This window comes from Glandiceps talaboti, chromosome 1 (assembly GCF_964340395.1).
Source record: "Glandiceps talaboti chromosome 1, keGlaTala1.1, whole genome shotgun sequence".
NCBI classification, from domain to species: domain Eukaryota; kingdom Metazoa; phylum Hemichordata; class Enteropneusta; family Spengelidae; genus Glandiceps; species Glandiceps talaboti.
Genome location: NC_135549.1, coordinates 34,335,663 through 34,351,096, shown reverse-complemented (window position 1 = coordinate 34,351,096; position 15,434 = coordinate 34,335,663). Strand labels below are relative to the sequence as shown.

At 36.4% G+C, this 15,434-nt stretch overlaps 1 protein-coding gene across 1 annotated transcript in view; it reads left to right on the top strand.

Moving 5' to 3' along the window:
• LOC144453895 (protein-glucosylgalactosylhydroxylysine glucosidase-like) overlaps positions 1 to 15,434 on the top strand; it is a 106,830-nt gene that overhangs the window by 54,288 nt on the left and 37,108 nt on the right. Inside the window, exon 7 of the mRNA XM_078145246.1 lies at positions 11,056 to 11,265. Within this exon, the coding sequence (XP_078001372.1) occupies positions 11,056 to 11,265 (210 nt within the window). The remainder of the gene's footprint in view (positions 1 to 11,055; positions 11,266 to 15,434) is intronic.

The following is a 15,434-nucleotide window of genomic DNA, read 5'->3' as shown; positions in this document are numbered from 1 at the left end:
ACTGGTCTTGTTTTCTTAGAACGTTTTTATAAAAACATCCTACCTGAATATCTCCTCCGGAACAATTTATAGTCGCTACAAAGTACATGTTTTGGAGGGCATTGAAGAAACCACCACTTCTATTTCGCTTAAAATGCAGCTAATTCAAACTTGAGATTGTTCAAAACTATAATGAATTGACAAAAACTAACGTACCCCAGATGACAAATGCCTCCTGATGTTGAGCTTTGACGTTGACGTTAAATTGCTTGCTAATTTGACTAATTTGTAACCATTCACTCGATCCGCGATCCGAGCCAATAACACACGTAACCCCACCTAGTACCTGCACACGGACGACCGGTGTCGCCGACTAAAGTAGCGAGATCCGTTCACATCTGAGCAGCAGACCTACTTTGTTTTAGAAATCACGACAAGGCGAAAATTCGAGCAAATATTTTATATGTTACAGCAGTCGATAAAGTCATGGAGATAAAACAGACGTGGTCGGCAGTTGAATAGATCATCGGACAAAAACAACGAAACTGCGTGTTGGAGATTATGAAATAAAAACCCGGGAATTTCTCTGAAAAACTGCACGAGAATAATAAGATAAGATGGGAAAAATATCGACAGATTATTTTAATTTTAATTTTGTAAAATAGTCGATCTTATAATATTTTATTGTCATTCTTTCAATGCCCTCCAAAACATCGCCAAGCTATTGTCGGAACTCTGGGCATGTACTTTGTGTAGCGACTATAAATCGCAGTTGTTGTCCATGTTCCGGAGGAGACATTCACGTAGGATGGTCTCCAAAACCACGTTCTAACAAAACTAGGCTGATCGGAATTTAAAACTAAACTCATCGATGGATTGCTGAAAAAGAGAACTCCAAACAGTCATCGTATCAATCGTAATTGCGCAATTTTCAATGATGCGAAAGTTCAAATCTCCCTGCATACTGAGCTGATCAATATTCATGATATGCCATGACATCATGCATGTCCCGCTTCGAATACGTCACTATTTTTCCCATATAAGGGTAGTACAATGCAAATTTCAGATACATATATAGGTCATGAATGACAGCGCTGACTTCAGCTGGAGATCGACGATTATGAACACGGAAGTGTTCCACGCTCCCACCACGTAATTTTACCAAATAAACGTTGATTTTTATGGTAACCACATATTGCAAAATGATATAAAATAACATCAGGCTGTTGTACAGGTTGGTTGGGGCCCACGCGAGTGGAAAATCGCTCTCGTGGATTTTAATTTGCGCGAGCGGTAGGCGAGCGGAGCGATCGCTCGCCTCAAAAGGCATGCCCTGCATAAGGGGTCTTGTCACTATATTCTGAAGAGATTGGAGTGACAAAGGTCAGAAGTACTTGCCATCTGAAGGGAGAATAATGTAATTATATTTGCAGAAGCACAATAAGCAATTTTAAATAACAGGATTTTCATGAAGCTTGGGTTCTGGATTTAGATTTATTGCCAGAAATTAAAGGTTTACAAAAAACTCTAATCTTATCTACAAATGTACAAATATATCAAAATTAACAAGTCAAATGTGCCATAAAATAGAATAATGTAGAGGATCACAAACAAATTTCTGGCTTAGGCCACAAAAATAGTTCTTAGGAACTAGTTGAGCTCGTGGCCCCAAAGAAGAACTCATAATTGTGATTATGCGGTGCGTTGCGTCAGACTGACAGCTTGGAAATTACTACAAATTCATTTGACAAAAAGAGAATGAAGTACAAAAATGTAAGAACAGAAACAGTACACAAATCAATTTGAAAAAAAGGTGTTGTTTTAAATGCAGTTTAAAGTCAGTTCTATTACTATTTTTTTTCAAAGAGTCAGGCAGAGAGTTCCAATGTTTTGTTGCGGCGTATTTGAGGCTATGTTGGTTTATGGAGAGGTTTACTTTTGGAATAGAAATTGTCATTTGTGGCAAGTCGTGTTGGGTAGTTGTCGGGCAGTTCGTCAAGGTAGTGATTGATATCATGTACTAAGTAATTATTCTTTAAGTCATAAATAAGTAAACATGTTTAATTCACATTGCTTGTAGACATCTAAAATGTTGAGTTGCTGGATAAGAGGAGCGGTGTTGCAACAGAGACCTGAAAACGTAATGAGACGCACTCTCTTATTTTGTATTTTGAGAATGGGTAATAGAAAAGTTGAATACATATTCCCCAAATCTCAATGCAATAGCAAATATGTGTTAGTATCATAGAATTTTTAAGGACGACGAGAATTGACCTTGGAACAAAATGGGGAATTTGGGAAATAATGCCCACTAATTGAGCGATTGATTTGTATAATTTTTCAATATCAGTTTTCCAAATTCATGTGTTGGTCTATGGAGACTCCTAAATAGTTATTTGATAGAACGCCTTCTATCGGGGACCCGTCTACACTCGGCTTACCCATAATATGCACAACTTTCCTGGATGACTTAATTAGCATGTAATTTGTTTTATGGGAGTTTATAGTTAACTTATTTGCATTGCACCATTTACATACCCTCTGAGTTTATAGTTAACTTATTTGCATTGCACCATTTACATACCCTCTGAGTTTATAGTTAACTTATTTGCATTGCACCATTTACATACCCTCTGAGTTTATAGTTAACTTATTTGCATTGCACCATTTACATACCCTCTGAAAGTCAATATCAATAGAGTCAAGGTTAACTGTACAGTCATTGAGAAATTTAAACAAGTTTGTGTCATCAGCAAAAAATCTAAAATCTAAAAGTGCTAGTCGAGTGTACAATGTCATTTCATATGTACAAAAGAAATAGAATGGGCCTTGAAATCGAACCTTGTGGGACTCCACATTTAGTAAACTTGTACGAGGAGGAAACGTTATCAATTGAGACTGTTTGCTGACGACTTGAAAGATAACTCTTGAACCACTAAAGTGGTAAGTCTCTAATTCCGTAGTGATGCAGTTTGTCTAGAAGAATGTTGTGATTTAATATGTCAAATGCTTTCCTGATATCTAAATACCGAAAGTGGTCAGTCCATTGTCAATTTTTTCTGCGATGTTAGAGACTAGATCCACAAGAGCAAGTTTTGTACTGTTTTTAGTCCCCGCCGGACGAAATCCGGGACGGGGACTTATGGATTGGGTTACGTCTGTCCATGCGTGCGTCCGTGCGTCCGTGTGTCTGTGCGTCCATCCGTCCGTCCGTCCGCAGCCGTTTCTTGGAGATGCCTGGACCGATTTCTTTCAAACTTGGTACAGGGGCAGGGGCAACATACAATGGCATACATATGCACGTCAATTTGTTTCATGATACGATCCAATATGGCCACCTAGCAGCCATTTTGTTTGCAAATTTTCCCTGTCTGAAGCCATTACTCAGACATGTTTGAACAGATCTCATTCAAAGTTGGTATTAGGACAGTGTTCTATAACATACATGTGCATATCCATTTTCATCATGATACGATCCAATATGGCTGCCTGGCAGCAATTTTGTTTGCGAATTTTCCATGTCCAAAGCCATAACTCAGACATGTTTGAACAGATCTCATTCAAAGTTAGTATTAGGACAGTGTTCTATGACATACATGTGCATATCCATTTTCATCATGATACGATCCAATATGGATGCCAGGCAGCCATTTTGATTGCGAATTTTCTATGTCCAAAGCCATAACTCAGACATGCTTGAACAGATCTCATTCAAAGTTGGTGTTAGGACAGTGTTCTATGACATACATGTGCATATTCATTGTTGTCAAGATACGATCCTATATGGCCGCCTAGCAGCCATTTTGTTTGCGAATTTTCCATGTCCAAAGCCATAACTCAGACATGTTTGAACAGATCTCATTCAAAGTTGATATTAGGACAGTGTTCTATAACATACATGTGCATATCCATTTTCATTGTGATACGATCCAATATGGCTGCCGGGCAGCCATTTTGTTGGCGCAGTTTTCATGTCCAAAGCCATAACTCAGACATGCTTGAACAGATCTCATTCAAAGTTTATATTAGGACAGTGTTCTATAACATACATGTGCATATCCATTTTCATCGTGATACGATCCAATATGGCTACCTGGCAGCCATTTTGTTGGCGCAGTTTTCATGTCCAAAGCCATAACTCAAACATGCTTGTCAATGAACAGGTCGTCCCCCCCCCCCCATACCCGACCCATTCTTTATTGTTGAATGGTTTATTCCATCACGTCATCTTGAGGAGTAGACATGTCTCATGTCCAATGAGGAGACACAACATGAGTAGGCATTTTCCATGTTCAACGAGCAGACATATCTAAGTCTGTTTGATTTAGGTTCACAAGTGTTGTTGCATGATCAGAGTAGTGATATCAAGAAAATGACAACATAAACTGCCAGTTCCTTAAAACCCAATCATAGCAGGGACTATGTCATTCTCAATGACTTGTTTTTTTTAAAATCCATACTGAGATTTTAAAAGAATATCATGTTTCTCTAGGTATTCAGTTAGTTGTTTGTTCACAATTGATTTGAACATTTTACTAAGTATAGGAAGAATCAATATGGGTCTATAGTTGCAGACATCAGAAACAGATCCTTTTTATAGACAGGTATCACTTTTGCTATTTTCAGTTGATTGGGGAAAATACCTTGGCTTGATGAACAGTTAATGATATGTGCGAGTGGAAGACCAATAATGTTTGCAGCATGTTTAACAACTTTCGGGTGAATCTTGTCTTGCCCAACTGATTTCTTAGGGTCAAGTCATTCAATTTCACTGATAGTGTCGAATTTACTGACTGGACGAAAGAAAAACGAAAGTAGATAGTTCCCCCTCAGAAACTGATGAAAATCAATGTCTGTTTTGATTTTGGCAGCAAGGTTTGGGCCTACATTTGTGAAATAATCATTAAATTCTTCTGCAATGTCACTACTACTTGGAGTTCAAATTAGTGGGGGATGACTTTTTCTTGCTTTTGATCAGAATTTCATTGATCACTGACCACATCTTGTCTGTATTTCCTTTCCTTGGGCGTTTAGCAATGAATCTGCAAAATATTTCTTTTTGGCTGACTTAAGGAGTTTAGTAAGAATGTTTCTATAGGTAGTATATTTATGTTCAATTTCGGCATTGTGTGGATTACTTTAATTTAAATTTCGTAAATATTTTGTGCTTTGTCCTGAACTGACTTTATAAGACCTGAAGAGAGCCTTCGGATAGATTTGGATTTGTTCTTTATTAATTAATTTAATTTGTACATGTCTTTGTATGACACCATAAAAAGTATTGTAAAATATTGTGTATTCCTCGATAGGAGTCGTACAATCAAACACTGGTTGCCAAGATACATTATTTAAGTCACATACAAAAGCATCCTGGTTATAACTCCTAAAGTCATACTTATAAGAATTCATTTCAGATTTGAAGACATGATCAAATTGTTTAATCATGCCAAAAATTTGATAGTGATCACTTATATCAGTCTGAATTAATCTGCATTCAATGAAATAGTTTGTGATATTGGTAAGAAAGTGATCAATGATAGAACTTGAATTGTTTATAACTCTCATAGGTGTGTCAATTATTTGGGAGAAATTATAAGAGAGTTATATATAGAGAGTCATCACATGACTTCATATAAATTTTGTGCTGTTGCCGAAAATATCAAATTCGGGGGTCTGTGGACTTTTGTGTACATGTAGGACTATGCACCATGGTCATCATTCAAACATCTTTTGGAAAATTTTGGTTATTTAACCCTCATATATCTGTATATATGGAAAGGTCATTAAATATGGAATACAAAACAAGTGCAAGACTTAGTGCAATTTTGGTACATTCCATTATTATATATTCAAAATGGCTGCCAGTAAGTGCTTTTACCCCATATTTAGCACAACTGAACTGATAAGGTTCAGTAGTGCTATAGGCATGGCAAATTGTTTGTCTGTGTGTGTGTGTAAGCAACTTGAAGTCAAAAACTGCTGAACCGATTGCCCATGATATTTGGTTGGTCCATTACCTTGGGTGTCTAGTTGGGAAATGCTCAAATCAAAAAGATCTTACTACCGTGTGTAATTTGGGTGAAAAATTGGGATATTGGGTCAAAAAACTACTGAGCAGATCGGTCTGAAATTTGGTGGGAACATTCTTACGGGTGTTAAGATAAAGAATTGTTCACAACATGATGATCCCATCAGTGATATGCAAATTAGGACTAAAAATATGTCTTTTTGGTCAAAAATCTTGAATTCCAAAGCTATTTAGCAGATTGGGCTGAAATTTAATTGGGGGCGCATCTGGAGGTGTATAGATGAAGAAATATTAAGCATATTCTGATTTTTTCAGTGACCTGCTAATTAGGTGTAAAAATGTGAATTTTGGTCAAAAACTTATCTCAAAAAGTACTTGGTCAATGAGACTGAAACTTGGTGAGATGTTTCTAGAAGAATCAAAATGGCCCTAGCAACCAATACCACGCCCTTAGCAATGACCAAATGGCAGTATATTTTTGGTTTAATAACAACATTCTCTGGTAGACGAGTAAACGTTTTAAAAATGTATGCAAATATCCCTAGCAACCTTGACCGCGCCCATAGCAACTACCAAACGGTGGTGTATTTCACAAAGATAACAGGGATTCTTAGACAAGGGAACAAACATTCAAGTGTATGCAAATATGCCTAGAAACAACACCATGCCCATAGCAACTGCCAAATTATCACATATATTGCAAAGAAAAGAACAGGGATTAATAGACTAGTGAATACACATTCAAAAAATGTATGTATATGTGCCCAGCAACAAGACCATGACCATAGCAACAGCTGATTGATTATGTATATTGCATCAGGGATTCATAGACAAGTGAATAAACATTAAAAAAATGTATGCAAATATGTCTAGCAATAAGACCATGGATGCCCATAGCAACACTCAAATGATCATGTATATTGCAAAGTCAGTCACTCTGTAGTACATCATCAGTTAGTCAGTCAGTCATGCTGTAGTATGTCATAAGATAGTCAGTCACCCTGCAGTACATCATCAGTTCGTTAGTCACCCTGTAGTACATCATCAGTTAGTTAGGCACCCTGTAGTTCATCATCAGTTAGTCAGTCAGTCATGCTGTAGTATGTCATAAGATAGTCAGTCACCCTGTAGTACCCCCGGTACATCATCAGTTAGTCAGTCACACTGTAGTACATCATCAGTTAGTCAGTCACGCTGTAGTACATCATCAGTTAGTCAGTCACACTGTAGTACATCATCAGTTAGTCACCCTGTAGTACGTCATAAGTTAGTCAGTCACTCTGTAGTACATCATCAGTTCGTTAGTCAGTCACCCTATACTACATCATCAGTTAGTCAGTCACGCTGTAGTACATCATCAGTTAGTCAGTCACGCTGTAGTACATCATCAGTTAGTCAGTCACGCTGTAGTACATCATCAGTTAGTCAGTCACGCTGTAGTACATCATCAGTTAGTCAGTCACGCTGTAGTACATCATCAGTTAGTCAGTCACACTGTAGTACATCATCAGTTAGTCAGTCACCCTGTAGTACATCATCAGTTAGTCAGTTAGTCACGCTGTAGTACGTCATAAGATAGTCACCCTGTATAGTACGTCATCAGTCAGTCACTCTGTAGTACATCATCAGTTAGTCACCATGTACTATGTCATAAGATAGTCACCCTGTAGAACGTCATCAGTTAGTCAATCACTCTGTAGTACATCATCTGTACAGTTAGGCACCTTGTAGTACATCATCAGTTAGTCACCATGTACTATGTCATAAGATAGTCACCCTGTAGAACGTCATCAGTTAGTCAATCACTCTGTAGTACATCATCTGTACAGTTAGGCACCCTGTAGTACATCATCAGTTAGTCACCATGTACTATGTCATAAGATAGTCACCCTGTAGAACGTCATCAGTTAGTCAATCACTCTGTAGTACATCATCTGTACAGTTAGGCACCCTGTAGTACATCATCAGTTAGTCACCATGTACTATGTCATAAGATAGTCACCCTGTAGAACGTCATCAGTTAGTCAATCACCCTGTAGTACAGCACCATCAGTTAGTCACTCTGTAGTACATCATCAGTTAGTCACTCTGTAGTACAGCACCAAGAATTAGTCAGTCACCCTGTAGTACAGCACCATCAGTGAGTCATGCAGTCACCCTGTAGTACAGCATCATCCGTTTGTCAGTTGTCATGTAGTACAGCATTATCAGTTAGTCAGTCACCCTGTAGTACATCATCAGTTAGTCACAGTGTTTGCACTACCCCTAGAAAACACTGGAAAATGATCGTGATCGATTAATTGACAATTGACATTGCTCTCTGTGCTTGAGCCACCCATTGATATCATTCAGATTTGTTCCTCTGAAATGGTAGACTGTCATTATACATTCAGACATTAAATGGTGTAACCCGAAGTTCATGATATGGCTAAGAAGAGGAAGGAGGAGAACAGTTGAACGTCTATGGTGAACCACTAAACTACAACTACATCGCCAGATTTTCCGAGAAGAATGGAGAAATGTTCGCCATGCAATCAAGAAAGCGAAGAAGGAATATTACTCAAATTTAATCACTGACATCAATGATAACCAGAGATCAGTATTTCACCAGCAAGCAGCAACAGAAGTCTCTCTCTAATCATACATCTGTCAAGGAACTCAGTGAGCATTTCAGACACTATTTCATCAACAAAATAACAACAATACGTGCCAACCTCGATACTATTGATATCTCATCAACTTTGATAAATAAATAAATAATAAAATAAATTCAAACATCGTTGCTGAAACAATGTAAGGAAAAACTGTCGGTGATTATATGCATAATAGTCAACTTGTCCCTCACACATGGAATAGTTCCAGAATCAATGAAAATGGCAATTATCACACCCATTCTCAAGAAGTCGTCGCTTGATTCTGACATGTACAAGAACTATAGACCCATTTCAAACCTGCCTTTCCTATCAAACGTACTTGAGAAAGTGGTAGCTGCTTAACTCAATACATATATATCGTCCAACGGATTACTGAAACCTTTTCAATCAGCTTATAGGAAATTTCATAGCATTGAGACAGCACTCATCAAAGTCAACAATGACATTTGCATGGCTCTAGACTCAGGAAAATGCGTACTACTGGTCCTCTTAGATTTGTCGGCTGCCTTTGATACCATAGATCATGGTGTACTAATTTCAAGATTATCCAAGCTTGGTATTACATGCATTCCACTAGAGTGGTTCTCTTCATACCTCAAAGACAGACAACAGTCAACATCAGTACAAGGCATACTATCAGAATCCTATTGAACTTTTGGGGAAAACATTGGATTATTTGGCCGAGATATACAGGTTGGGTTTTCTGTAGATAATTTTGCAATCAACATTTACAAAGATCCTGCCCCTGCATTTCTTTCAGTGCTCAAAAACTAGTGAAGCCATTACATACAAGGCAAGAAACAGTGTCCTCACTATTAAAGTTCAAAGTCATTTCTGGCTAGTCTTTCCATCCGACTCAACTCAGTCTCAACTTCAGTCGTCAGGTTTTGGTTGGTGTAGCAGATCGTAATTTTGATCCCCTTCTACGTCAACTTCTTGTCATTCAAGTCATCGTAATAACAGTTTATTGACCAGCTAGAAAGAACTAACACTTCACATTCCAATTTCATTCAAAAACTGCCACTCAGTAACGTGACAGCAAAGGTGCATGGCATCACAAATAATAATGAGCTCATTATAATACCATAAGCTAGGCTTATATTTCTCCACAATAATTGGATGTATTCCCCCCAATTTTTTTTTTGTGCAGCCAAGAAAAATGTGAGTGACCTAAGGACCTTAGTGACAACTCAAAGGTCACAAGTTTTCTGTTGAATGAAGAAAAACATTGGGGAATCAATATAATTATACCATTGCCAGTAATATTTTTTTTTAAATCTGGTGAAAGTAATGGCAATTTTGAGCATTTTGATTCATATTTTGAACACAGCAGAACCAAAGATGTAGATATGCATTGTTGCCACATAGACATATTCTGTATTTTTGTTGAACCTTGCTCATGCATGGTATAATACCTAGTGACTCCATTCAAATGCCTACATCCATATGATCAAATAAATATGAGCTTTCTATTAAGATTTTGACCTTGAGCCAAATGATGGTGTCTATTAAGACTTTGACCTTGAGCCAAATGATGGTGTCTATTAAGACTTTGACATTGAGCCAAATGATGGTGTCTATTAAGACTTTGACCTTGAGCCAAATGATGGTGTCTATTAAGACTTTGACCTTGAGCCAAATGATGGTGTCTATTAAGACTTTGACATTGAGCCAAATGATGGTGTCTATTAAGACTTTGACCTTGAGCCAAATGATGGTGTCTATTAAGACTTTGACCTTGAGCCAAATGATGGTGTCTATTGCAAAGATGAATCAAAGGATGGTAGGCAAGTGACTAAACATTCCAAAAATGGAAGCAAATAGGCTGGCCTAGTAACAAGACCACACCGATAGCAACAGCCAAATACAGTTGTGCTACTACATTGACGCTTTTTTCATTTACTGTGGAGACTTTGTAGTTAGTTCCTCATTTGAATGCTCTATGAAAATCCATGACTTTTCAGATAACAAATACCCTTTTGACCATAACCACTGATTTTAAGTTTTCAGATAACAATACCCTTTTGACCATAACCACTGATTTTAAGATCAAACGATCCAAATTGTTCAATGTGCTCATGTATAGCTTTTTAATGCTTAGATTTTTTAAACCAAACCTTAAAGTTACACAGCTATCAGATATTATACTATATTCCAATAAATGCACATCACTACACGGACCTTTATGGTAAAGACCAAATGGGATCATATTTTATCATAAATATTCAAAATTATAAATTGGTAAGTTTAAATGTTGAGGACTGTGTCTTTGATGAAGACTTTTGTTTATTTTATTATTTATAATCTTAACATGATTGTATAAGATCATTAATCATTAATGAGTACATCCAACTGAAATTTGAGTAAAATTACAATTTCTTTTCTAATTTACAGATGTAATGGGACCAGATGAATATCATCAGAATGTGAATAATTCAGTTTATACCAATGTAGTTGCTAAAATCAGTTTAAATTTACCATACTATGCAGCCAAAATGATCAATGCTACTGTGTCTGTAGACTGGAAGAACATTGCTGATAAAATGTTTATACTATTTGATGAAGAACATCAATATCACCCTGAATATGATGGATATACTAATGGTAGGTTGATAACATGTATATATACCATTCTGTGCTGCTGTCATTACATGTATACAGGTATGTAGCTCAGCTGTCACAAGATTTTGCAATATCTACTACTACCAGCATTCAGTCGAGATTCTATGCCTGCAATTCCAAGTCATTTTAATTCGCTCCAAAAATTGAGAGTTTTATCTGCAGCATTAGAGTATTGGACCTTTATTAGTGAACTATATTAAAGTCAAACCTGTTAGCACTTGGATAGATCTCATTGAAATATGAAAAATAACACTTGGATGACTAAAATCAGCCAAGAACTTTTGAAGATACAGATTTTTAAAGCATTAAATTTAAAAAAAAAAAATATAGTGCCATGACTTCCAAATTGTGAACAATTAAATTTTTGCCAACTTTGTGATATGATTTAAACAAAAATATGACATTTCTAGACAAAGTTGTCTGATTTTCACAGAGAAAAAGTATTTGTCAACTGAAATAAGGAGGTACACTGTAGTAAGCATCTATCATAAATATGAATACAGATACATCGAAATCACGAGTTTTGCTAAAATCAGTAACTGTTGAAAATTTTTCTGAAGAAAAAATAATTAAAAAATTAATTACATATGCATATTTCTTATAAAGCGCTTTCTATAAATGCAATCATCATGAAATTGGTGTCAGAAATCTGGGTACAGATCCTCCAAATATGAGTTTCTGACATTATGTAAATTAGGCGCGCTAATTATGCAAGTGTTTGCAGAAATTATGAAAGAGAAAAGTACACTAGTGTTCAATAAATTTTCTTTCATGCCTTGCACCATACAATACCAACTGTGACGTACATAGGCCACCGTACTGATTTCAAATGCCGGTTACAATGTATCCTTGAATATAGGAGATAGACCCCAGAGAAAATAATGAAAAATTAAACACATTTGTTCATGTCATATTAATAAAGAACTGAAAAACATCTCATTTTCATCACCAAAAGGAATATATTCATCACTTTAAACCACTTTCAGGCCATTCAGAACTATTAGCGCCGTCGTTTTGTACGGAGGCCATTTTGATCAGTAAATCACTGCATCTTGACCAACACCCATACACATACATTCACAAAGACAGTTTGCTTGGAAAAACTAAACACGTAAACACAGAGGGCACGCTCGATCAAAATCAGTTACAAATACATAATTTTATAAAAGAACACTAAAATTCAATTGGCGGTATTGTTTATCTGAAATTCCTGGCGCTTCTGGTCCAAAATCGACTTGAAAGTTTTAAATTGTTCTCCTAACAACAGGTAACTGCAGAAAATCAACAGGAGAGTCTTCAAAGACCTTTCAAATAAGGGGTCATATGTCGAGATCGGGTGACCCAGTCCCTCGGAATTGCAGAATACATGAGGCATGTGAAAATGGCCACATGCAGTTGAATAAATCAAATTTTTGAGGAGTTTTGTTTTGTATTTTTTCTCACACCTACTCAAAAATAATTTTACAGTGAAAATGAAAATGACACACTGGCAGAACATTTTTTGGTGCATCTGACTTGGCTACTACATTTGTATAAGGCTCAGTATAGTGCTTATGGCATGACTCTCTGTCTTAGTGTGTGTATGTGTGTGTGGACGACTTAAGGCCCGGTTACACGATGCAACTCGACTAGCAACGCACAATGCAATTCGTCGCATGCGATGAATTGCATCGTGTACTCGCCTCGTCGCAGGGTCTTGCGACGTTGCATAAGCATTAGTGGTGATCGTGCTTTCTTTTTCTCTCACTTGGAAAAATATCCCTCTAGAAGTGCGCCAGTCACCCAGCCTTGATATTTTTAAGAAGTGCATCAAGACGACTTATCTGTTTAGCAGAACCTACTGACATCTCTATATACCCACACTTTTGTAAAGCACCATTGAACATTACTACGTAGTGGAGTTTGGCGCTATATAAATCTCTTTGATTAATTGATTGATTGATGATAACAACAGGGATTAATAGACAAGTGATTAAACATTCAAAAAAATGTAGGTAAATGTGCCTAGCAACAAGACCACGCCCATAGCAACAGCCAAATGATCACATATATTGCAAAGCTAACAACATCGATTAAAAGACAAATGAATGAACATTCAAAAAATGTATGCAAATATACATAGCAACAAGACTACACCCATAGCAACAACTAAATGATTGTATATATTGCAAAGATGACAACAGCCGAGTTGGATAGGTAACTGGATAATCATTCTGCAAATGAACACCTATACCTAACATCAATCTGCATGTGGAAAAACATTTTTTTAAAACTCGAAAAATAATCAAAAACACTGGTTGTAAAAATTGACATCTAAAGTTACGAGTTTCTTACTGATGCTTACAGTTTGGAATGAGTAATAAATAACTTTCCTTTGGCTAAATGTACTACTTGTTTGTTATAATTATGATGTACTTTGATTTTATCATTAAATTACTCATGAATATATATATTTTTTTTTTATGTAAATATATGCTAATTTATTTTAATGAGCCACTGTCCTATAAACAAATCCTGTGGAAGAACCCTGTACAGTGGTAGCCTTAAAGACCAGAAAGTTTACAAATTTCACAAAAAGATGAATTCCTAATATGTGCTTTAAATGCCATTAAAAAAAAATAGTCAAGGTCTTTGTATATTGGTTCATTCAAAAGTTTTACATAAAGCATTACAAAGCGGATGATTTGACACGAAAGTTGAAGCTGGCCTTGTTTGACTGATGACCTTTTCATGGTCTTACTCTCAAACAGGGGAGTGCAAACATGTTCATAATTATCAAAGTGCAAAAAGGCTTTTGATTGAGAATGAAATATTGAAGAGATCATATGAATTTATCTTGGCAAATTGTCCAGCAAGATTGCATGCTGATGTCACTATTTGCAGCAGCACATCATGCAATGTGAAACGTTCTTTCGGTTAGTATTTGAATTAGCACATCCCAAAACATAGCTAGAGATTTCAAATATCTAATTACCAAAAATATGCAAATATTGAAATATTTCAAATATTGAAATACATAATTAAAACTAATAGCTACATCCAAATTAATTTCAGGACAGATGCACTTTACAATATGGATATCCGGGTTCTCAGGTTCGTTGCTATGCTATGATTTGACAGCTGATACAGCTCTCAATGTACATGCATGACTTGTATAGTCACTCAATCAGATGACATACAATCAGATGACATGTATTTCACCTCATTTTTGCGATATCTGAGTTGATTTAAGTTGGTCTGAATATACCACACTTTTACTGCAATGCCCCTGGATGTAATTCAGCCTCTTTAAAACGGCAACGATATGATAGCTATCCGTTTATGAAGGATATTTCCATTCATCCATTTCTGACAAAAAGGTACTCAAAACTATGAAAACAATGAGTGTTTGCAATGCAAAGGAAACCAAATTGGGAACCAAACATCATTTTATGAGGAGAATGATTTACTAAATAGTCTAAAGTTCTTGTGGTGTTATTTCTGTCTGACATTTATATGAAATTGTGACCTGGTTTTTTATGTATTGTCACAAATCGCATAAACTTTTGATTACTTTGTAACAATATACAGTACCCAGACATGCAGTGTACCGCTCATACTATTCTGTGGCAGAACTTTTTACTCTGGTAATGATTACTGCACCAGACATTGACATTTCCCTAGCAATGTGAATGGAATTCAGAAATAGTCAAGGATTTCAATATGAAATTGAATGTTATATTTTGATGCTTTCATTTTGTCTCCCCCCCCCCCCCCCCCGAAAAACAAAACAAAACAAAACATAATGACAAGGACCCCAAGGTATGAATTGGTAAACTGATCATGAATAAGCCATAAGGTGTACATGTATTCAAAATTATTTTTTAAAAAAAAGAGTAAAGAATTAATTCCACACTCATTGCTTTCCTTATTTTCCCCTTACATGATTGGAATGTGTGGCAGAACATCACATTACAGAGCCTGTCAACCATCATAATTATAGTTGTACACATACTAGTACTCCCTGTCAACCATCATGATAATAGTTGTACACATACTAGTACTCCCTGTCAACCATCATAATTATAGTTGTACACATACTAGTACTCCCTGTCAACCATCATGATAATAGTTGTACACATACTAGTACTCCCTGTCAACCATCATAATTA